Here is a 25518-nt window from a genome sequence, read left to right on the forward strand (position 1 = left end):
TTTTTTTTTTTTTTTTTTTTTTTTTTTTTTTTTTTTTTTTTTTTTTTTTTTTTTTTTTTTTTTTTTGTCAAAGATGGATTTGTGTTTGTTGGTAAACTTTTAATATATTTTATTTAAGAATGTATTCGAATAGTTATAAATTGTGGATAAATAAAACTTTAACAAAAATTGACAACCCAACCTGAACTTTTGGGTTGGGTCAAAAAAATCTCCCAACCCGATCCAACCCGGACCATGTACACCCCTAATGCTCATGTTCTACTCGAACATGGAATCTACAACTTAAATGTAGAAAAACTAACTATCTAGTCCGGGTTCCATGGCTTCCTCAAATGTCGTCATCCATATATAGGATCTTTGCCTTTAACCGTAAAAATGTTAAAGGTAGGTTGAGTATTTTAAAAAGATATAGTAAGTGACCACATTATTTGGGACGAGAGAGGAAATCCCATGTAACATGTTTCTTGATGGGACCTACTTTTCATGATTATTACTTGGGCTCTATTTTCTTTTACGGATAGGGTTTAGGGTTGGATGTATATTACTTCTCTACATATCATTCACATACACGTGCATGAATCCACTAGGTGAGCTCGTATACAAATCCTCTAGGTCTGACTATAGGTAGCACATGCTCATTTTGCTAGAAACTTACGGAAAGAAAGGAGCGTGTATCATATCATGGTGTATGTGTCCATACAAAAATATACTGGATAATTACTCATGCTCGTAATATACAACATGCATGAGGTCCCATGTTTGAAATCATGATACACATCATACTTTCATACTTTTCATGACATAACCTTCCTATGAGACGCATATACGTGTTCATGATATTCATACTTAACATATATGACTCATCATTGTCTCATAGGACAAATATGAACATGGTATCATAACAAACATGGATCGACATTCTGGAAGTCCATACATCACAAAAAAATTCATAAGCAAATCATAATACAATAAGTAACATGTAGATAAACTGCATAGCATGTGTTAGTTATACATCCTACAATTCATCCAACCTAGATAGAAGGGTTCCAACAATAAGCTCACTTACATGGTTGACCTCAGCTGAAATCACTAAGTTGATGTTCGTTTAGTCCTGCTTATCGAAGTATGGTTACAAGATTATTGGATTGTTTAATGGACGTATGGATTAATCTTGATCATGGGATTAAGACTTTTACTACAATGGTGTGGTTTACTGAGCATAAAGTAGACCGTTGATCTTGTTGCAGAAGGAAAACCCTAAGTGTAATAGTCAAAACCTACTACTAATAAATATTGTCCTCTTTAGATTTTTCCTTCCGGACTTCCTCTCAAAGTTTTTAAAACGCGTTTGCTAAAGAGATGTTTCCACACCCTTACAGAAAAAAAAATTTCTTTACCCTTTTCGATCGATGTGGGATCTCACCATCCACCCGATTGACGATCTTAGGCCTTGCTTTCTATCAATTCTGGGCCTATATAAAAGCCCATCTTGAATCTCACCCTATGAACCCGAGCTTATGTTTGAATTCAAAATTTGAAGAAAAGCAGCACGGAAAAAAAAAATCAAGAATTGAATAAAAGAAAAAATACACGAAAGAGAGACCCTAAAGCCTCTTCACCCTCTTTCTCTTTCTACCTTTCTCTCTCATTTACGTCTCCGGTCTCAAATTCTCCGATTATCAGAGGGTTTATCTCCTTGCAATAGGGTGTGTTCGACCTTACCCATATCATAATTTCTTGTTTTTGTTTTGATTTTGATTAGTTTATGGCTACTTTCATATGTTTGATCTTGTGGGTTTTTGATTTTTGTTGCGATGAAGCAGGTTTTAAGCTTTGTTTTTCCTCTCCAGGATCATCTGAGCTAACAGGTTAGTTGTCTGCCTCTGTATCTTACTCTTTATTGACTGTTCGTCGATTTTGTTTAAATCTTTTTCAGATGGGGATTGGGTTATTATTTGCTTAGTTGATTTGTCTGTTTAGCACGTTTCTTTTCTTATGTTGGGCTTTCTCTGGATTTCTGGTGTTTGTAGTTATGATAAATTAGTGTTCTTACCATTGGAATTTGGTGCTAGGAATCATGAAACTTCACGAAAGTATGATATTGTCCACTTCGAGCGTAAGCATTCATGGATGTGCTTTTGGTTTCCCAAAAGGCCTCGCACTAATAGAGATGTATTCCTTATTTATAAACCCTTGATCGACCCCTTAATTAGTACATATGAGACTCGTTTCCTAACAATCCTTCTCTCGAACAAAGTACACCATGGAGCCTCCCCTAAGGCCTATGGAGCTCTCGAACGACCTTCGCTTAATCGAGGCTCGACTCCTTCTTTGGAGCTGTTGAACAAAGTAAACCCTTTATTCGACACTTGAGTCACTTTTGACTATACCTTTGAGGCTCACAACTTCTTTGTTCAACATTTGAGGATTCTATTGACATGACTAAGTTAAGAGCATGGCTCTGATACCATGTTAAGAATCACGGAACTCCACAATAGTATGGTTTTTCCAGAAGGTCTCACACCAATGGGGATGTATTCCTTATAAATCCATGATCAACCCCTCAATTAGCAGATGTGAGACTCCTTTCCCAACCATCCTCAACAATTCTCCCCTTGAACAAAGTATACCATAGAGCCTCCTCTGAGGCTTATGGAGCCTTCTAACAACCTCTCCTTAATCGAGGCTCGACTCCTTCTTTGGAGCCATTGAACAAACTACATCCTTTGTTCGACACTTAGTCACTTTTGACTCCACCTTCGAGGCTCACAACTTTTTTGTTTGACATTTGAGGATTCTATTGACATGACCAAGTTAAGGGCATGACTTTGATACCATGTTAGGAATCACGAACCTCTACCATGGTATGATATTGTTCACTTTGAGCATAAGCTCTCGTGGCTTTGCTTTTGGTTTTCCCAAAAAGCCTCGTACCAATAGAAATGTATTCCTTGCTTATAAACCCAAGATCAACCCCTTAATTAGTAGATGTGGGACTCGTTTCTCAACAATTCTCAACGTTGAAGCTCTTTGTTAATCTTTTTTTTAGATATTAGAGCATATTGCATTTTGTTTCATTTATCTTTCCACTCTGTTTTAGTATTGGTTTGAGCTAAGTTGTTTGAATGGAACATAAATTCTAAGTTGGCTAATTAGACTTTGTAGAGAAATAAGATGAACTTCAAGTGTGGACTTGTTTCTTTTTACTTTAAATTTGTTGAAGCGATGGATGTCGATTTTCTGTCGAAAGTTTAAACAGAACAACGTTGTATGTATTGCTGCTATCATCTCTTGCAGGAGGTTTGAGAAGATGGAGTCTCATGACCAGACAGGATGCCGAACTCCGGAATGCCCCACGCCTTGCATTAACAACTGTGGCTTCTTCGGACGGGGATCGACGATGAACATGTGTTCTAAATGCTACAAGGACGCTCTGCTCAAACAAGAACAAGAAAAACTTGCAGCCTCATCTATTGAGAACATTATGAATGGAAGTTCCAGTAACAACGGGAAGGAGCCTGTCATTACAGAATCGATCGATGAACAGGCCGGAGTAACGGAGACTAAGATATTTTCAATAGAATCATCCTGCATTTCCTCCTCGAACAAGAGCTGTGAAGAAGTCAGCATGAAAGAGCGCCCGAATCGATGTGCCACGTGCAGAAAGCGCGTTGGTTTGACTGGGTTTGATTGCAAATGTGGAAATCTCTTCTGTGCTGTTCATCGTTATTCCGACAAACATAACTGTGATTTTGATTATCGCGCTGCTGCTCAGGACGCCATTGCTAAAGAAAATCCTGTTGTTAAGGCTGAGAAGCTCGATAAGATTTGAAGTCGATGCCCGACGCTTTAAGACCTATGCATCTCGGTCCAAGCTGGACGTTTCCTTTACCAGGCGTCGATGGTATTATATCACGGAAGTCGTGATGGGTGGATCTTTGGAGTCCTTCTGGACATGGCAAAGGTTCCTTTGTTGGCTTCATTGTGTGATTTCTTAGTGGATTTAATGAATTCATGAGTTTCCTCTACAATGACATTCTACTCTGTATGCATTTCTTTACCCATTATGTTAAATGGTATCTGCTGCATCTTTCAGTTGGCCTCTTTTACTTGTTCGCCTTGTCAACGATTGCTTTTATCAGATGCTTCTTATAGCTCAACTTTTTGTTCGGTCAAGCAAATTGTGAGATCCCACGTTGGTTAGAGAGTGGAATGAAACATCTTTATAAAGATGTGTAAACCTCTCCCTAGCAGATGCGTTTTAAAATCGTGAAGCTAATGACGATACGTAATGCGCTAAAGCAGACAATATTTGTTAGTGGTGGGTTTAGGTAGACATAAATGGTATTAGAGCTAGACACCGAGTAGTGTGTCAGTGAGGTCGCTGGACAACGAAGAGGGGTGGATTGTGAGATCACACGTTGGTTGGAACGAGTGATAGTGAGGATGCTGGGTCTTGAGGGGAGGGGAGGGTAGATTGTGAGATCTCACCTCGGTTAGAGAGGGAAACAAAACATTTTTTATAAGGGCATGAAAATCTCTCTTCATACATGTTCTAAAACTGTGAGGCTAACAACGATACGTAACCAGCCAAAGCGTACAATATCTGCTAATGGTGGACTTGGGTTGTTACAAATGGTATCAGAGCTAGACATTTGGCGGTGTACCAGCGAGGACGTTAGGTCCCTAAGGGGGTGGATTGTGAGAACACATGTTGGTTGGAGATGGGAACAAAACATTTCTTACAAGGGGTGGAAACCTCTCCTTAATAGAGCGTTTTAAAACTGTGAGGCTGATGACGATATGTAACGGTCAAAACAGACAATATCTGCTAGAGTGAACTTGAACGGTTACAATTAGGATCTTGGTGAAAGGTGGGATATAAACAGGCAATTCTACCTCTTTTTCTTCGTCGTTAGCCATCATATTATCTAAACGGTTCTTGTGGATTCCTCACAAGAATCTCGTCCTCAATGGGAGAATCCTCATTCCCAAAAAATTAGCACGGATGGTACGTAAATGTAACTCGTTGTTCAAACAACTATTCAGAGTTCCTAGAGCTCCTTGTAATGCTTGTTGGAAAACCTGTTGTCGTACTTGATTAATCGCTTTTTGTTGTTCAAAACGATCACAATTTTAAAACGCGTCTATTAGGGAGATGTTTCCACATCTTATAAGGGATGTTTCGTTCCCCTCTCCCATCGATGATAGATCTCTCAATCCACCCCTCTTGGAGACCTAGCATCCTCGATGACACACCACTGTGGTATTTGGATTTGTCTGGCTCTGTCTGATATCATTTGTAACAATCCAAGTCCAACACTAGCAAATAATAACAACTCAAGTCCATTGATAGAAGATAGTAACAACTCAAGTCTACCATTAGCAGATATTGTTCGCTTTCGTCCGTTACTTTATCTCATGGTTTTAAAACGCGTCTGTTACAAAAATGCTCCATGATTCCAACATGATGCTCAATATTCAGTTTTGAACAAGTCAAACTTATTGACTCACAAAAAGCTAGACTATGGGTGGTTCTCCCATAATGATCCATTGAGTTACTATCTAGAAAAGCTTAAAAAAAATTTACGTTACTATCTATACCGACACGGTGTACGTCTTTTTTGTTGGTTCAGTCATAAGAGCTACAAAATTAAGTATGTTTTGTTAAAATATCATCACTAGGCCAATAGAGCTACAAGATTAAATACGGAAAACACGTAGAGAAATTTTAGGAATAGATTATCCATCATCAATCAATCATCAGTATAAATACCCCTCCACCCTAGTTGGTTTATCATCTCAAGAAATCTGCGAGTGAGTATGAGTCATCTTGAAAGGACTCGTATTGATCTATGGTCTATAGAGATAGCCTTTATTGTAGCGGAAGTAGAAACAAAATCGATCACACTCACACTGTGTAACGGTCAGCAGAAAATGCAAGATTTTTGACAAGGTTCTGAAAATCTCGTGATCTAAAAAATTTACGAACGAAATCTCCATGACAAGTAACATGGTAACATGATCATATCGTATCGAACGTAAGAGTCTCAAATATCCAATCTCGACTCGAATCTTAAATAATATAAATTTTATATCGAAGAAAAGTAAGTGATATCATGATGTAACAATTCTAGATGAGAAAGCTTGTTATTTACCAAAGTAATAAAATGATTTGAAATCATTTCAATATTTCAATATAAATTATTTAAAATCTAATATAATGACCAAACATAAGTAATTGACAAAAGAATATATATTTTATTAAATGTTATTATGTTTAATAATCATTAATTTACAAAAAGAAAAAAGAGAATGATCTTTTATTATTTTGTCTTGACTAATAAATAAGCATACATTATATATTGCTACAAATGTCAAATCAAATTACTAATTTAATATTTTTAATTATTTTGTCTATTACTATGTTTTCTCCATAAACTTTGTATTTTATTTAAAAATATTCCTCCCTTCGAAGAAAGTACCCTATAAGTCTTCCCTGAAGCTTATGAAGCTCTTGAATAGCCCTCCTTAATCGAGGCTCGACTCCTTTCTCTAGAGCCCTTGAACAAAGGGACAAAATACACCCTTTGTTCGACACTCTAGTCTCTTTTGACTACACCTTCGACGCTCACAATTCTTTGTTCGACACTTGAGGATTCTATTGCCATAGTTAAGTTTAGGGCATAGTTTTGATACCATGTTAGGAATTACGAGTCTCTGCAATGATATGATATTAACTTTTAAAATTTTGGATAGAAACTATTAATATTTTATTTAAAAATACCCTTTAACTTTTGAAAGATTTCAAAAATACCCTTAAAATTTGGGAATGATTTTAAAATATCTTTTTAACTTTTAGAAGTATTTAAAAAATACCCTTTTAACTTTTAAAAATGTTTAAAAAATACGTATGATTTTTTAAAATTTCCATTAGTACTTTTTAAATTTTTTTTATAAAAATAAATTTAAAATTTTATGGTTATTTTTTAAAATAATATTAACTAAAATGTTATTTTTGAACCTTTTTTTTTTTAAAAAAAATTAAGGATAATTTTAAATACTGCTTTAAATTTTTTTAATTTGTATTAATAGGTGAAATAAATGAGGGGAACTGCAGCTTTTAACTTTTACCCTTACTGTCAGCAGTAAAACCACCGCCACAAACTAAATTAGTCAGCGTTCCCCAAAGCTCAACTGCCGCCCCCTTTCTTTTTTACCGTTTCTCTTTTCCTCTTTTTACCGTCCTTACCTTTGTTTGTCCGCGCTGAGTAATCTAACGTAGAAGGAGACAATCGTGAGATCCTACATCGATTGGAAAGAGAAACAAATTTTTTTTTATAAGAGTGTATTTTAAAAATCGTAACGGGTCAAAGCGGACAAGCTACGATGCATTTGAGTAGTCAGACATTGTCCGCTTTGGTACGCTACAATAATTCACACATGTGACTATGTCGTACTAACTATGATGTATTTGAGGGCCATTATAGTAACTCACACATGTGGTTATGTCAAACCAGATATGATGCTTAAGTCGTCAAGGTGACGACCCATGAGAGGATTATACGTCGATAGCACCCTTGTTCTCGTTCATCGTCTAGTCGAGGTCATACCAAATTGATAGATTGTAACAACCATACTTAAATAAGACTGCTACAACATGTATGTCGTGACTACTATATGCGAAAAATGATTAAAAATAACGTCACCATCCGTATATATTCTTAGTAGTTGATATTATTTGGTTCATCTGTAGGAACTGTTAGAGGGTTGCCAACTAATTTCTTGTCGTTAACTTACAAATGGGTTACCCAAATCTCTTTCCAAAAACAATTCTTATTTATTTCATGCTCATTTTGACGGTTATGCACTTATTTTAGTTTATTTCTTGTTGTATAATTTTTATGGTCGAGAGAAGGTCTTGAATCAAATTGCATTGAAGGAATAAATGCCTTATTATTCCCATTCTCATCCCTTCCACCCGTCACCGACCAAAGTTCTAATGTAGAGAAACTAACCTATTAGTTGACTTGCTTGTTAGAGGACTTGATATGAACCAAAAAACATCAATCATACAATATACTTCAATGACGATGTGAAGAAAAAGTTGTCAAAATTATCAAAAGATGTTTCAATGCATGCCACATTGAAGAAGAGTGAATTTTGATTGTTATAAATTTTGGGTGGGTTACAATTTACAGTTTTTAGGACTTTTTATTTACTTTAGGTTACAATAATGGTTAATTATGACCATTAAGTATGAATGTTACCATTCTTGGAATGCCTAGTAGTTTCATTTTGAGACTATATAAAGCCATGTATGTTGTATTTGTAAGTAGACTTGGAAAATATAGTAAAAAAAACATTTGTGCTCTTCTTTAGCCAATGACTAAGTTTCTTTGCAATTCTATGTAGTTTAGGTTGCATGTAGAATCATTCAAGCTCGACATGATCAATCTTGCTTGTGAAGTGATTCGAATCTCAAACAATGTTCTTGCCTTGAGATATTCGATCAACAAGGTAATCTGAATCTTACTCCCCTTGTAGTGGTTCCTTATCTTATCATTATTCCCATTCTCATCTCTTCCACCCGTCACCGACCAAAGTTCTAATGTAGAGAAACTAACCTATTAGTTGACTTGCTTGTTAGAGGACTAGCTGGGTCAATAGAGATTACATTGTATTAAACCATTTAACGAGTGACTATGTGCGAAAAGACGGGTCGAGTCAACACATTCTTTGTTTGTTCTTTATGTTAGAGTGATTGAAGAAAGTTGAAATGTGGTTTAGGGTTTAGGGTTTAAAAGGGTAGGTGGAAGGTCATATCTCCGATTCTTTTCTTTTCATTAATAATATCACTTAGGATTCTTTTTCATACTTTTCTCCTAACATAATTTGAAATTAATCAAAACAAATTTCAAACATTACTCGATTATTCACACCTAATCTCTCGACCTTTTAAATTTTAAAATTATTTATAAAAAAAATTGTAAATTTTATTTGACCTCGAACGAACAAAAAAAAAATATATATATATATCGTTAGAGATTCGAAATGTTGACTCTGTTGATCGAGAATTTGAGATACTATCTAACTTTAAATGGGTTAAGCCATTTAAAATTTTTTAGATTTTTTTGAATTGGTTAAATATTTAAAAGGTATATTTGATTCCTTTTATCTTGAAAAAAGTAACGAGTAGTTGATGTATTATTTATATTTTCAAATAAAGCAACAAATTTGGTAGCTTCAAAGTCGTATGCCGAAACTTTTATCGAAAATCCGACTTTTAAGGTTATGGCTCAGGGCCCTTACATAACATTTTTTGAGCTTGTGTTCGACACTTACGTTGTCTTGTACTCTCCAATCTTACTTATGCCTTAACTTGTCGTTAATGCACACTCTTCTTGGTGTGTTAAATGATGCATCACCCTCCTCGATCGCATCATGACACTTATCTATCTCGGCCCTCACATAGTCGGTTTGACGACAACTGAAACATCTTGTTGGAGTCATAACCTATTGGCTTGTTAATGAGGTTGTGACACCTAGCACTTGCTTTACTCAATTAGTGTAGTGGGAAGCTACCCAGTTGGTGTGTTAGATGATACATCGTCTTCTTCGATCGCATTTTGACACTTATCTATTTCAACCCTCACATAGTCAGTTTGACGCCAACTGAGGGTTGCCATCTTGTCGGTTTGCATGTGGGATTCATAACTTATGTCTTCTTAATGAGATTGTGACACCTAACACCCGCTCACTCAATTAGTGTAGTGAGAAGCTACCCAGTTGATGTGTTAGATGATGCATCGTCCTTTTCGATCGCATCATGACACTTATTTATCTCGACCCTCGGTTTGACACCAACTGAGAGTCGTCATCTTATTAGTCTACATGTGAGAGTCACAACCTACCGTCTTCTTAATGAGGTGTGACATCTAGCACATGCTTCACTTAATTAGTATAGTGAGAAGCAACCCGCTTGAAAGTGCTAGCTAAAAACTCCGCTTCTTCCTTTCTTTTACTTAGTAAAGCAATTTTGGCTCTCGCTCGAGACAGAAAATGTTGAGATTTGAAACCAATGGCCCGATCTTAATAAATAAATAATTTTATGGAGTAGACCAAAGTTCGAATATTTATAAAAAGGACTCCATGAAGCATAGATTTGAGATGAAAGACGAAGACTTCTTGTTACAATACAAAGAAAAATGAGAGAAATGTTATTATAATTTCTCCAAATGTTTCAACTTTTTGGCATTTATTCGCCAAAAAAAAACCATACCCGTGATTCAAATCAACCCTTAGATTATTATATGATTCCCAAGGTCAATTTCCTTCCCCCATATCACTTTTCTCAAGAAAATTGCCCCAAAGTAAAAGGGTCGAGACTTTTTCAACCTATATATATATATATATATATATATATAGTGGAGTACTGAAGTACAGAGCTCACTCAGAGTCCCTCCCATGGCTTCCCTCTTGAAACCGCCATTGTTGCTCTCATTAGTCTTTTCTTTCTTCATTTTGTGTTCTTCATCCTCTGAGGAATCGACCCTTTTGACCTTCAAAGCTTCCATGAACGATTCAACGAACTCTCTCTCGAATTGGGTTTCTTCTTCTCCAACCCATTTCTGTAATTGGACTGGAATTTCTTGTACGAGTGCTTCTCCTTCATCGCTTTCGATTTCCGCCATTGTTCTTCAGGGTTTGAACCTTTCCGGTGAAATTTCATCTTCCATTTGCGAACTCCCTCGTTTAACCCATCTTAATCTCGCTGATAATCGCTTCAATCAGCCGATTCCTCTTCATCTCTCGCAGTGCAGCGCGTTGGAGAGTTTGAATCTGAGTAATAATCTCATTTGGGGTACAATCCCAGATCAGATTTCTCTGTTTGATTCTCTACGAGTTCTTGATTTTGCGAGGAATCACATCGAAGGGAAGATCCCTGAAGGCATTGGGGCTTTGAAGAATCTTCAAATTCTTAATCTGAGGAACAACTTGATTTCTGGTAGAGTACCCTCTGTTATCTTTCATAATCTTACTGAACTTGTTGTTCTTGATTTGTCTGAAAATGCTTATCTGATGAGTGATATTCCTAATGAGATTGGTAAGCTTGAGAAGCTTGAGGAGCTATGGCTTCAAAGCTCTGGTTTCTATGGCGAAATCCCTTATTCTTTCTTGGGTTTGAAGAGTTTGAATGTTTTGGATCTTTCTCAGAATAATCTCACTGGAAAACTCCCTGAAATGATGGGTTCTTTTTTGAAGAATTTGGTGTTCTTTGATGTTTCTGAGAATAAACTCATGGGGGCTTTCCCAAATGGGGTTTGTAGTGGAGAATCCCTTGTGAGTTTTAGTGTTCATACCAATTTTTTCACTGGGAGTTTGCCTAATTCCTTGAATAAATGCTTGAATCTTGAGAGGTTTCAAGTTCAGAACAATGGGTTTTCAGGGGATTTCCCTGAATCCTTATGGTCATTGCCTAAGATTAAGCTAATTAGAGCTGAAAACAATGGTTTCTCTGGTGAAGTTCCTGAGTTCATATCAATGGCTACTCATCTTGAGCAAGTTCAGCTTGATAACAACAGTTTTTCGAGTAAGATACCCCAAGGTCTTGGATCGATTCGAAGCTTATATCGATTCTCTGCCTCGCTTAATCGTTTTCATGGTGATCTGCCACCAAACTTCTGTGATTCTCCATTGATGAGTATTATTAATCTGTCTCATAATTCACTTTCGGGTCGAATTCCCGAGCCGAAGAACTGCAAGAAACTTGTCTCATTGTCCTTAGCAGGCAATAGTTTTAGTGGAGAAATTCCTAGTTCCCTTGCAGATCTACCTGTATTGACTTATCTTGATCTTTCTGATAACAATCTCACTGGCTCGATCCCTCAACGACTCGAAAACTTAAAGTTTGCACTGTTTAATGTTTCGTTTAATCAACTATCGGGCGCTGTTCCGTTTTCTTTGATTTCTGGATTGCCAGCTTCTTTTCTGCAAGGAAATCCTGATCTTTGTGGCCCTGGTTTGCAAACTCCTTGTTCACAAGGCCATCCAGTAAATGATATGTCTGGACTTAACAAAATGACATGTGCCCTTGTCTCTATAGCTTGTGTTCTTGGAGTTATGAGCTTAGCTGCTGGGTTTGTTCTGTATTACCGGTCGTTCAAATCGAAATCCCGTGTCGATAACTGGCATTCGGTCTACTTCTACCCTCTTAGAATCAGTGAGCACGCGTTGATCATGGGGATGAATGAGAAAACTGCACAAGGATGTGAGGGAGCTTTTGGCCAAGTGTTCGTTTTAAGCTTACCGAGCCGTGAACTGATTGCCGTGAAGAAACTTGTTAAGTTCGGGAGTCGTTCGTGGAAGTCGTTGAAAGCCGAGGTCAAGACGTTGGCTAAGATCAGGCATAAGAACATCATCAAAATTCTGGGGTTTTGTCATTCTGATGATGCCATTTTTTTGATCTATGAATTCTTACATAAAGGAAGCTTGGCTGACTTGTTATGCAGAAATGATTCTTGTTTGAATTGGAATGTGAGACTAAGAATTGCTATTGAGGTTGCTCAAGGACTTGCTTACATTCACAAGGACTACGTTCCACGTTTGCTTCATCGAAACATCAAATCGTCGAACATTCTACTGGACGTTGACTTGGTCCCGAAGCTCACAGATTTTGCTCTCGACCATATCGTTGGAGAGTCGGCGTTTCACTCGACAGTCGCTTCGGAATCCGCTCATTCCTGCTATATTGCACCAGGTACACAAAAGTTTACGATCAAAGTTGAATTGAGACTACTAGTGTGTTAGGAATCACGGGTCTCCACAATGGTATGATATTGTCCACTTTGAGCATAAGCTCTCGTGGCTTTACTTTTGGATTCTCCCAAAAGCCTCGTACCAATGTGAGACTCCCTCCCAACAATCCTCCCCTCGAACAAAGTACACTATAGAGCCTCCCCTGAGGTCTATGGAGCCCTCGAACAGCCTCCTCTCAATCAAGGCTCGACTCCTTTTCTGGAGTTTTCGAACAAAGGAGTGTACTTTGTTCGACACTTGAGTCATCTTTTGACTACACCTTTGAGGCTCACAACTTCTTTGTTCGATATTTGAGAATTCTATTGACATGACTAAGTCAAGGGCATGACTCTAATACTATGTTAGGAATCACGGATCTTCACAATGGTATGATATTGTCCACTTTGAGCATAAACGAATGATCATTCCCTAAATTAGCCAATGTGGGACTCCCTCCCAACAATCCTCAACATAGCGAACCCGGGTGTTTGAAAAACTCAATAACCCGAAAAATCTATCAGTCCAGTACAATTTATTATGATCGAGTCGGGTTATATAGGTTTCTTTTGTTCAAAATGTGTTGGTAGTAAAGCGATCTAAAGAGTCTTGTTAGTTACATCTATCATTTGGAATGCAGAATGTAAATACAACAAAAAGGCAACAGAGCAAATGGATGTGTACAGCTTTGGAGTAGTGTTGCTAGAACTGGTGACTGGAAGACTAGCCGAGCGTTCAGAATCGACGGATGCTCTCGACGTGATCCAGTGGGTGAGGAGGAAGGTGAACATAGCGAATGGTGCTTCCCAAGTCCTTGACCCGAGCATATTGGAGCATTCTCAACGAGGGTCAATGCTGGAAGCTCTAGACGTTGCCCTCCAATGCACTTCTATGATGCCTGATAAACGACTGTCGATGCTGGAAGTTGCCAAGGCGCTTCAACTGATCGGTTCGACAACGAACCTTGATGATGCTGCTGCCTTCTCGGCTGCAGAGGATGATAGTTCGGTGTCGAGCTGAAGACATGTCTTAGCTCCATGGCTTGTTTTATGTATATCCAAATTCACATATATCATTATTGTAGGAGACTTTTTGTCTTTTTTATCATTTTGATTTTAAAATGAAGATGCTTAAATTTTGGTGTTATGTAGCTTTGGGTTTTAAGAGAATCGTTTTTGTAGGGGCGTATACCAGTTGAGTCGGTTAAAAGTCGGTTGGACTAACATGAAATTTTGGGTTTATTTAGTTGGTGACCCGAACAATCAGATTAGAGTTAGTTCATAACCCAATTCAACAAATCTGGGTGTGATTGGGTTGTCGGGTCGTTTTTATTATTTAAAAAAAATCATATTTATCCACAATACAGGTTACTTTGATAGCTAAACTCTTATATCAAACATTCACAAGTTACAATATATCAATAATATCTGTTACAAACATCAAATATTCTTAATGTTCATAATAATCTTAAACATAATATAGTAGAATTGAGTTGTAACTCTATTTTCAGGTTGATGGGGTCAAATGTCAACCTACAAACTGACCAAAATTTTTTATTTTCTATGAATTCAACCCAAACTAAATAGAAAAAAAATATATAATCCTACCTAATCAAGAGTAGGGTTGTGAGATCCCACGATAGTTGGAGAGGAAGATAAAGTATAGGATGTGGAAACCTCTTCTGATTAGACACGTTTTAAAACCGTGAGACTAACAGTGATACGTAACGGGTTAAAACGGACAATATTTGCTAGTGGTGGTGATATGGAATCAACCTAAGGGAACATATGAAACAGATTAACTTGATGATCAAGATCAAAAGTAAAGAAAACTCGTTTCTAAACTTGTTATTCGAATCACTTCACAAGAGGTTTGATCAATACTACTTGAATGACTCTAGCATGCAAGTTCTAAATGCAAGAATTTGCAAAGAAAATCTTAGCTCTAAAACAAAGCTAAAAAAAAAATAGAAATTCTTCTCTTTAATTCCAAGATGTGATGTCTCTGATGAAAGAAAAAAAACTTTGTATAGCCTTTACATCTTTAACCTATGTGTCACATAACTTCAAAATTAAATTGGCTAGTAAATAAGAAATACTCGTAGCCTCAGTATTAGTTAGGGATAGAATACGGTAACCTAAGTGGGTTACAATATAACCTTAACTCCTATATTAAAAATTACTCAAATATGACAAATAAATACTTAAATTATAATTAAATAGGACAATGAATTAAATTTAGCTGAGTTTATTAAATGATCTCTTCCTTGAGCTCAACTTTGCACACATATAAGAGAGATCTCCAACTTCTTCTAGAATTCCTTTGATGAGCTTACCATAGCTTGAATAATAGTGTATAAGGTTTGTTTATAGCTTCTTGGTTCTCGTCTTTGTAATTGGACCTTGAGGTATGGAAATTTATTGGTCGTGGTTCATATTAGGTGGGTTTGAGCTATTACAAATAGTATCAAAACCAAACATGGAGTGGTGTGGCAACGAGGATGCTGAGATCTTATAGCAATACGTAATGGGCTTAAACTATTACAAGAAAAGATGGATTGTGAGATCTCACATTGGTTAGAGAGGGGAACGAAACATTTCTTAAATGTGTGGAAATTTCTTCCTAATAAACACATTTTAAAACGGTGAATGTTTAGGCATGAGTAACACAGACAATATATTACTAAAGGGAGAAATGCTACTTTAATTTTAAATAAGATAATAAATAAAAATTAAATGCTTCTTTAAAATAATATTACAAAACAATAATACTTCAAAATAAATAAATAAATAAATAATAATAAATAATAAATCGGAGTTGAAACGGTTTCTGAGAAGCTTTAAAAAACGCCACGTTCTATTGACCCATTCTGATCCGCCATGAAAATCTGAATTGCAAGCTTTTTTCACTTTCTCCGTTTCCCCCCTCCTATTCTCTCTCCATTTGACAGATTCACAATCCCAATCAATCTACGACGCGGCTTCCACAAGAAGACGAAGAAGAAGAAGAGGAAGGAGGAGGAGGAGGAGGAGGAGAAGTTTTTTGTTGTTTCCTTTGCCTCAAGGAAAAATGGAGGTGGTATACTGTTGGAAACGCATCTTTAATTTTCAATTTCTTACTCGAATTTCACGGCTTAAGGATGAAGAATTATGTTTGTGTTGCAGGAATCTCCGAATGTGGATCTTCCGACGACGGAGAAAGAAATCGTACCGGAGAAGATTGAGGATGAAGAGATCAAAGATCCTTTGTGTCATTGTGATCTTTGCGATGCGGAACTTGTGCACAAACTTGCTCAACTTCTTCTTCCTGGATTATCCACCGCATGCGTCGATAATACGACTGGAGGTATCTTTCGAACCCCTGGCTCCGTGGCTGCCGATATGAGGAAAGAAATGGTAGATTATTTAACCTTGAGGAGCGAAACTTTTGTTGCGGAATCTGTAATCTTAGAGAATGCTCCGGATGCGGAGTTATCCGATCATCCTTACGATATCATCTCTGATTTTGTTGAAGATTTTTCTCTGTCGAAGAGAAATTTTTTTAGTAGAGTTTCAGCCTGGGTTCTAAGTGAGAAACGAGAGGACAAAATAGACGATTTTGTTCAGGAAATGGATGTCAATGGCTTTTGGCCGCTTGACAGGAGACAAGCAATTGCTCAGGCTTTGCTTAAGAACGTAGATTTCAAGAGTGAGTATCATTGTGACAAGAAATTCCACTCTGCAGAAGAATTAGCTGAGCATGTTGAAATCTGTGGGTTTAGAACCTTAACTTGCACAAATGAAGGCTGCACTGCACTATTTTGTGCAAACCACACAGAACAGCATGATTCCATTTGCCCTTTCAAGATAATTCAATGTGAACAGAAGTGTTCTGCCTTTATTATGAGACGTGAAATGGACCGCCATTGCATAACTGTTTGTCCAATGAAGCTTGTGAATTGCCCCTTCCATAATATGGGTTGCCAATTCCCTGTTCCTTACTCTTTGATAGCGCAGCATTGTACAGAGAGTTTTGATTCTCATTTGCTGCACATTCTTCACTCTATTCACAAGGAAGCCAATGAAGAGACTCTTAAACATCGACGGCAACAGCTTGAAGAGGTGAGGTATTGCAAAATTATGTGAATTCATATATAATTTCAAATGGGAATTTACTTTGTTGAATCAATGATATCGTTAACAGCCATTAGAATCCTTTAGCTGTCAGACCACATGCATATATGAAAGTATGATCTGATATAAAATGTGTTCGTTGTCTGTTATGTAAAAGTTTTCTGCCATATTGAATGTATTAGTTGGTATTCTTTAGCTACTCATATCAAATGTGTAAGCTCCACACTATGAACCCGAATTGGGTTGTTAACGGCACACAATCACATGATTTTGATATTACCTTTGGCTCGTCATACTATGAACCCGAATTGGGTTTGTTAACCGCACACAAGTCTTGATTTTGATATCGCCTTTTAACTGATCTTTCTATGGGAACAAACTCAACAGCTTGTTCTTTCAAATGTCACTGTTCAAACTTCTTTTGGGAAATCTTATGGTAATATGGTCATTGTGATTGGTGTAATCTTGAGCCCAATACTATTTGTTATATCAATGTGATTCATTATTCTGGTGTGTTTTTCTACATATTTTTGTTACATACTGTTATTAATTTGCTTGAGATGTAAGATGAATCGTATATGCTTATCACGTCCTGAAATTATGAAATCGAAAGGCCTGGTTGAAAAGGAGGAAGGAATAAAGGGAAAAGATATAGCTGATTAGCTTCCTCCCCTTGTCTTTATTTTGTGGAAAAGCGTACTAGTTAAGAAGTGGGATTCAACCTTCGATAGATACTTCTAGTCGATCGAACGTTGCCAATCGAGTTATCGCCAGTGGGCTAAGCTGTTAGGTTGGGAATAGATTAAGTGATTAATCCTATCCTAACTTAACAATTTAAAGTCCTAGGTGCACTGGTGATACCGATACAGTATAATCTGCGGCTAATTTTTCATCAATTAGATGTGTTTTTGTGTCAATTCTAATTACAATTCTAATTGTTCTTCCAGGCATCATCACTTGACCACCTTAGAGGGCTTCAAAACTTGAGATTGTTAACCAAGAAAATCAAAGAAATGGAATCTGAGCTAGGACCATTGGTAATCATCTCCGAGGTTGAGGAAACAGAAGAAGCGAAGGACGCGTCTAACGAAACTGAAGAAGGGAAGGAGACATCTAATGCAACTGAAGAAGCAAAGGATGCCTCTAATGCAACCGAAGAAAAGAAAGACGTGTCGAATGGAACTGAAGAAACAAAGGATGCATCTATTGCAGCTGAAGAAACAAAGGATGCATCTATTGCAGCTGAAGAAACGAAGGATGCGTCTACTGCAATTCAAGAAAGCGAAGTCGTGTCTGCGGCAATCAAAGAAACAAAGGGCACTTTAGATGAAGGGGAAGAAGCCAATGATGCTGAAAAAGAAGAAACAAAGGATGCCATTATTGCTACTGAAGAAGGGAATGCTGTGCCTACTGCAATTCATGAAAGGGATGTCATGTCGAGCGCAATTGAAGAAACGAAGGACGTTTCGCCTATGGCAACAGAAGAACCGAATGACGCTTCTAATGAAAAAGAAGAAGCCAATGACACTTCAAACGAAAAAGAGGAAACGGAAGATGCATCGACTGTAATTGAAGAAACAAAGGATGGTTCTGATTCGATCGAAACGAAGAATGCTTCTGATGCAGCAGAGGAAGAGACAAAGGACGCTTCGAACGCAAAGGAGGAGGGAGAAGAAGCGAAGAAGGAAACTGAAGAAAGCAAGGAGGGCGACAATGGAAGTGAAGAAAGGAAAGGTCCATCTAAAGGAATGGAAGAAAGAAAGGATGATCCAGATGAAGCTGAGAGATAAAAGAAAACCATTTTCTTCGCTACAGAATGCTTCGTTTCCCTTCCCGTCCCGTCGTCTTTTCTCTATTAACTCACATTCTTCATATTCTTTCTTATACACTATGATTCATTCATTGATGATTGGTTATTCATAAACTACGTGTATGTCCTATAGATCTCTCCGAACAATTCTTCAATATTTGTATCAGTTCCTTGGACTATATCTAAAAATTTGTTCAACGAAATATTTGCAAGTAAGGACAATTATTAATAGTATTACTACAAGGAGTAGTAAAAAAAATTGCAAATAAGCCCTCAGAAAAATGGGTAATTAACTGAAAAGAATGTCAGGGTGAGTCCTCCTCCAATGGCAGTGGCCTCTTACAGAGAGGGCAAGAGTTATGGAGGTTGAGCCACTCGAAGATGCATGATTCATGATACGCATGCCCGCAGGGAGTCCTTATCACCTCCCTCTTCTTATTCATCTCATCCAAACAGATACAGCAATCTCCCAATTCCTTCTCTTCCTCCACTTCAACACGCGCCACCACTCCTCTCCTCTGCCTCCCCCTCGGCGGCGACTCATCAACAACAAAAGTCTCCTCCACCAGTGCGCCGCCGTTTCCATGCCCCTGGTACACTCCGGCTACCTGACCCATCCAGATGTTTTGGATGAAATCCACCTCGACGATGATGTGGAAACTCGTCTCTCTGTCTCCGGCGGATAACTGGGCGATCTGAGACGCGATCTTCCAGCCAATGACTTCGCAGGCGGCGGCGTGGATGTCCAGTGTGGAGAGTAACCGGGGGATGTGAAACAGAGGATCATGGAGTTGGCGCAGAGAGAGATGAAACAGAGCATTGTTCACCGGAGTGGGTCTGGTTTCAAACAGAATTTGCGGCGGAACTCCGGGGAAGGAAGAAGTGGGGATCAGACGGCTGAGAGAGCGCAATCGGACTTCCAAAGCTTGATGGGATTGGGATTGGGATTGGGAGGCGGCGGTGGTGTAAAGACGATACTGAATCGGCGTAGAGGCAGAGAAAGACATGATTGATTCATTGATTCATTGAAGTGGTGGATTTTTGATTCAGCGGCGGCGGAGTGAAGGCTGTATTTATAAGAGAAGAGGAATTTAGTTTCAAATTTGGAAAATCTTCATAATCAGACCGTTAGATCATAGTGACCGATAAGGAAAATGTTAAGAATTTCCTAATTTGATCCGCTTCCACTCGCTCTTCGAATTAAATTCTTGTTTATGGGAAGTATCTGAATTTCGTTTTGGGACTAATCTGAATTTCTCTTTTTTTTTGGGTCGTGAAATCATTTCTTGTATTTGCACCCCAGATGAGAGGTACATAAATGAACTAGGACATATCCGAGGATAGGAGGTCTAAAAAAAGTATGAAAGAATCGAAAGTCACTCAGTACCTATACTAACAAATTGCACTTTCCTTTTTGATAGCTTGAATTCCATGGTTAAGCATGCATTGGAGCAATTCAATGTTGGGCGACCTCCTTAGGAATTTTCCCATTATGCATGTGACTAAGGAAAAAAATATGGTGGAAGAACTCATGTTGGTATGTGTGATAGTCTTCACTCTTGAAAGCGAAGAGTAAGTAGTAACCATGTTGCAAGGGAATGTCGAAGACATCAAGTGCTGAATTCAGATTCTAAATCCTAGGTTTGAGGTATTACAAATGGTATCAAACTAGCACCTCTCCCAATAAGATGTGATTTAGGGACAAACCAAAACAGAAGCGGGTGGACATGTGACACCCAAGTAAATGAGAGGTATATGAATAAAGTGAGACTATATTCGAATAAAAGCAATTCTAATGATAGAATGATTAAGAAAAAATAAAAAAAAATTGAAAGTCACTGTCTATATTAACAAGATGTACCTCTCTTTTTTTAGTAGCTCAATCATAAAAACTTTACAGTCAAACGTGTTTTTTCTCTAAGAAACCCTAAGTCTATCTCTTTCCTTTCAATTGAAAGTCGTGTTTTTTCTCTAAGAAACCCTAAGTCTATCTCTTTCCTTTCAATTGAAAGTCGTGTTTTTTCTCTAAGAAACCTAAATAATAGTATTTCGATAAAAGAGCCGACGAAGGGGACGAGCCAAATAAGGAGTCTACTCGACGGGGTTCAAAGTACATGTTAATTTATAAGTGGGCTCAAATATAATTTTAAATCCAGCCCAATTCTCTATTTTCAGGTTGGGTTGTCCAATTTCTTTTTCAGTTTTATTTATCCACAATTTATAATTATTCATTTACATCTCAAATAAAATATATTAAAAGTTAATAAAAATGGTATATAACAAAAAATATATATATATATATATATAAACATTTTAATTGAAATAGTACCTCACTACTATTGGCAAACCGATTAATACGAAATGATTCTTAATATCTTTTATATATTTTTTATTTGGCTTACGTCAGCTCGAAGGTTTTACCCATATACCTAAAATCGAACTGATTCAGTTCGGGTTCAGAAAAATGAACTCAACCCTACTCGAAATGTTAATCCAACCCAACCCTTATAGTTCAGGTTGGGTTGGTCCGGATTATCGAGTTGAATGTCCACCCCTAATATTTACCCTTATACTTTATATTGATATATATATAATTAATCATTTTTTTTCACGAAAATATCTATCGATATCTACATTTTCACAGAATTGAGAGACAACGACTCTTAAATAAATAAAAGATCGATATTTTTTTTCTAATTTTCCAAATTGAGATATCAATGTTAAAATTAATTTATTTTATTATTATTATTATTATTTATTTTAGAAAAAGTGGATTTAAGCCACCAAGCCAATATAGCGTTGCAAAGCAGAAGCTGCAAAATTCGAAACGACATGTCGTTTTCAATCATAGATTTTTCAAATTTACAATCAATGACCGGTCACCCATGCAAGCAGTAGGGTCACCATCGTCATTGTCGGTGCCCCACCTGAAGCTTGTTCTCTAAAACGACCCACTTGTGACCGTGACTCAACCCCATTTCTCTCCTCCAATTCCCCATTTTACCCCTACCACTCCACATGAATCATGCATCCTTACACAACAAACACTAGCTCCAAATGTAACTTCGTAAAAAGCAAGAAAAGATAAAATCGAAGAGAATAAAACGTTCGTAGTGGTGGTTATAGCCGTTCCTTTTGATCCAAGAAAACGTCTGAAAAACAATTTCGAGTGTAATCAAACAATGACAGAGCGGCCTGTGATAGATTGATCGTCGTTTGAAAAACGTTCGACTGAAGGAATGAGTCACAAGATGAATTGTCAGCCACAACGTTAGAGGAACGAACACGTTTGGAGACTAGCCCGCTTCCTATTACTCAACGAAGGCTATTGTATTAGGGTTTTGTTTGAATATCTATATTAGTTGTATAACATGTTATGATGTATTATGTTGAGAATCTCGAGGGTTTCTAGCTAACTATCTTTTGCCCACATATGTATCGTAGTTGATTTAGGTACGGGTTGCTCCTGATGTACTTTGATGGGGGCTTTAAAGGGTCATTAAGTACTGGTTAGTAGCGGTGAGCCATATGTAACTTCGTTGGGTTCACAAGAAACTAGCTAGTTGTATATGTTTCAAGACACCTATGAATGAATATTCACTGACTTTATCATTAAAAATAGTTTTTGTCGCTATTTTTAATTATTTGTTTAATAAATAAATAAAGAATATACTAATCAACAAAATATTAATATTAATTAAAATAATTAGTTTGTATTAAAATTGAAATATTAAAGTAAATATTTTAAAATTTTAGGAGAGAATACAAATATTTTCTTAAAAGCTGAATTAAGTTATTTAAAAAAATAGAATAATTTAATTCTTTTTAAATATAATAAATAAATAATTTATAATCCCCGACCCGACAAAGTTTAGAGCATACCGACAAGTTTGAAATTTTGGAATTAAAAAATAAAATAAAATGATCTGATAATGATTCTCCACGCTCCACCTAACCTTCACACTATATATATATATATATTTTAATGTACAATTATAATTTAAATAAATTGAATTTTTAATTGGGAATTGTTTTAATTGGGTTGCATTTTTGTACAACTAAAATGCAGCGACCCGATTTTCCGTACACGTACCAGTTGAAGACGTTTTAAACAAACATGTAGTGAAATTAAATGTTAGATGATGAAAGTTTCACATCCGCTAATTTAGGGAATAATCATGAGTTTATAAACAAAGAATCCTCCCTACATTAGTGTGAAGCCTAAAATATGATACCATTGTGGAGAGTCGTGTTCGTCTATCATTAAAAACATGCAATTTATAACCAAATAGCTTAGATTATTATGAAAATTAAGAATATTTGATGTTTGTAGCTGATGTTAGTAATGTGTTTTGACCAGTGAATGTTTGATATTTAAGTAGATTTTTTTAAAAATAATAATTAAAAAAATAATTTCACAACCCAACCCAATCCAATTCAACCGAGACAAAAGATGGTTTGATTGAATTGGGCTGTGAACTCTAATCAAGTTTCAAATTTTAAGGTGATCTAAATTTTTTTTTGAATTCATTCTATTAATTCGAGCTATTCAATTCAAATTATAAAAGTTGGGTTGTTAATATATATATATATATATATATTTTAATAGGTTAGTTGGTAATCCGAACCATCTAAATAGAGTTCGTAACCTAATCCAACCCTCTATGTACGATTTGAGTTGAATTATTTTTTAATATTAAAAAAAAATATATTAATAATTAAAATTATTGAAAATTCAAATATCAAATATTCAATTAAAAAAATTTAAATTAATTCGAGCTATCCATAAGATTTTCGGTATATGATTAAATAAATCAAACGACCCTTAATTTTCTTTATAATATAAAAAGAAAATTAATTATTGAAAGGTGAAAATGACAATTTCGTAAATACGACAAAAAGCTATGGCAATTGTTGGTGTATAATCCGTACTACGCGTAGAGCGACCGGCAGATTCCGGTGACTTCCACTCACCGACAAAAAAAAAAAAAAAAAAAGAAAAAAAAAAAACTTACTCATTAGAGCAACAACAATGGCAGCCGTTTTTTAAAATCTTCCATTGTTTCTCTCAGCAGCAGCAGCATCATCATCATCATCATCATCATCATCACTCACTTCCACATGCTTCGAAGAAACGCCTGAACCTTTGGATTCCGGGCATGCTGCGCCAATTTGATCAATCCCGAGATGAATGTTTCATTCTCTCTTCTTCCTTCTTACAATCTCGGAATCTGCGCTTCTTTCCGCTGGTGATTCACTGCTGAGTTCACTCCATTTCCTTTCTTCTCTGTTGATTTCTCCTTTTTCTGTTTTTCCTTATCATCTGCTTCTTTTTTCGCCTTTCTCTGTTTGCCTTTTTGACTTTGGACATTGCAGGGCAACTTAGATGCTGTGCTGCTGCGTTCCTCAACAACTGTAGCGGTTCGGCTTTTGTTTTGAAGGTTAATGGCTTGTACGTGCTCGCTAGATTTCAGTAGCTACTTTTGCTTTTCTTTCCCTTTCGCAGCTTTATTCTTGTTTTACTTTTTCTCTGTGTGTATCTTTCACTGCTCTAGATGTGGTTTTTCGATTTGTTTTTAATGAGTTTTGAGTTCGCTTTGGGAGTGTGGATGTTCTTACTCTTTGATGAATCGAGCGTTTCTGTTATGCAATGTGAGATGTTTTTTCGTTAAAATTTTTGGAAATCTCTCTATCTCAATGCTGTTTTGTTGTTTTGTTGTTTTGTTCTTGCCGGCGTGCCAGAGACCAGATTTGGGAGTTCGATCTTTGTATAACTAAGTTTTCCAAGGAGCTTGGGGCTAGAAAGTATGTGATTCCTTCTATAATTGCTGTAACTCTGAATCTATTTGTTCCTTTTGGAATAAATTGAAGTCGATTGCTGGTAAGTCGATGGGGATTGAGTGTTTAATTCCTGTAATCCTGAATTGAAGTCGGCTGCTACCATTTATGACTTTGAGATTAGGATGGATTTAGTACTTTATGTTAGATAAAACCTGAGTTTTACCGTTTTTCTTATTCACACGATTTCAGAAAATCGTGAGTTTGACCATTTGACAAATCACGTCGAATGGATCACCAGAGTTTTAGAAGGGAGTGGCACAGATTTAGTTGGCCACTCTCCAGCCAATTTTAGAATTCCTTTTTACTTTAAATAGGAGAATTGTTCAGAAAACAAAACAACCTCAACGCAGTCAAATTCAGAGTTATTTTTTCTCTCTCCTTTTTGTTACGCATTTTCCCAATTTCCTCTCACCGAAATTCTGTGAAAACCAACAAGTGGTATCAGAGCCAAGTTGAAGATCGGTGTATATCATTGCAGAGGAGCCAACCTATCAACAAACAAGTTGAATAGCTCAAGTGGTTAGAGCTTTGACCTAACATCACTAAGGTCTCAGGTTCGAGTACAAGAAAATGCGAAGTGTAAAAACACACACATCGTGGGGCCCATCTCGGGCAGGCTCACTCACTCCTCCACGCCGTCGTCGTGTGCCGACATCTCCATCACCGCCGCCACGAAGAGGGCGTCAAGTTATCGTTGAGCGAGTGATCAGGGAGACAACGACTGCCGTCGTTCAGTATCCAATATTGACAAAGTCCAATTATAACGAATGGATCTTGTTGATGCGCGTCAACCTACAGGCACAAGGGTTATGGCATGCTACGATCTGTGCCCCCAGAGATGCTGGCATCTCTCTCCACCAAGCGCACCGCGCAATCGGCCTGGGAGGGAATCAAATCCCGTCGGGTCGGTGTACAGCGAGTGCGGGAATCCAACATCGAGCAGTTGCGGAAGGAGCTCTC

The 25518-nt window shown here is 37.0% G+C and overlaps 4 protein-coding genes across 9 annotated transcripts in view; all 4 read left to right on the forward strand.

Moving 5' to 3' along the window:
* The first annotated feature begins 1527 nt into the window (after positions 1–1527).
* LOC111467284 (zinc finger A20 and AN1 domain-containing stress-associated protein 8-like) lies at positions 1528–4109 on the forward strand. The gene is made up of 3 exons (XM_023112141.1): positions 1528–1706; positions 1824–1868; positions 3298–4109. Exon 3 carries the CDS (start codon positions 3311–3313, stop codon positions 3830–3832), a length of 522 nt encoding a protein of 173 aa, XP_022967909.1. The 5' UTR covers positions 1528–1706; positions 1824–1868; positions 3298–3310; the 3' UTR covers positions 3833–4109.
* Positions 4110–10405: 6296 nt separating this feature from the next.
* Positions 10406–13984, forward strand: LOC111467155 (probably inactive leucine-rich repeat receptor-like protein kinase At5g06940). Its single transcript, XM_023111940.1, has 2 exons — positions 10406–12760; positions 13436–13984. Exons 1-2 carry the CDS (start codon positions 10468–10470, stop codon positions 13813–13815), a joined length of 2673 nt encoding a protein of 890 aa, XP_022967708.1. The 5' UTR covers positions 10406–10467; the 3' UTR covers positions 13816–13984.
* Positions 13985–15654: 1670 nt separating this feature from the next.
* LOC111467177 lies at positions 15655–18849 on the forward strand. 3 transcript variants are annotated; one of them, XM_023111980.1, is made up of 4 exons: positions 15655–15870; positions 15960–16895; positions 17855–18103; positions 18134–18849. In XM_023111980.1, exons 1-4 carry the CDS (start codon positions 15865–15867, stop codon positions 18695–18697), a joined length of 1755 nt encoding a protein of 584 aa, XP_022967748.1. In that variant the 5' UTR covers positions 15655–15864; the 3' UTR covers positions 18698–18849. The 3 variants fall into 3 exon arrangements, with proteins under 3 accessions (XP_022967748.1, XP_022967749.1, XP_022967747.1); XM_023111981.1 differs by having other exon boundaries at positions 17855–18089; positions 18120–18849; XM_023111979.1 differs by having other exon boundaries at positions 17855–18849.
* A 4932-nt stretch (positions 18850–23781) lies between these two features.
* Positions 23782–25518, forward strand: part of LOC111467165 — a 10774-nt gene continuing 9037 nt past the window's right edge. The window contains exons 1-3 of one of the 4 annotated variants that reach the window (XM_023111958.1): positions 23782–23966; positions 24094–24169; positions 24460–24522. The gene's annotated coding sequence lies outside the window, so the exon portion shown is untranslated. The remainder of the gene's footprint in view (positions 23967–24093; positions 24170–24459; positions 24523–25518) is intronic. The other 3 variants (XM_023111959.1, XM_023111957.1, XM_023111960.1) reach the window with 3 other exon arrangements.

Source organism: Cucurbita maxima, unplaced genomic scaffold, assembly GCF_002738345.1.
Source record: "Cucurbita maxima cultivar Rimu unplaced genomic scaffold, Cmax_1.0 Cma_Scf00033, whole genome shotgun sequence".
NCBI classification, from domain to species: Eukaryota; Viridiplantae; Streptophyta; class Magnoliopsida; order Cucurbitales; family Cucurbitaceae; genus Cucurbita; species Cucurbita maxima.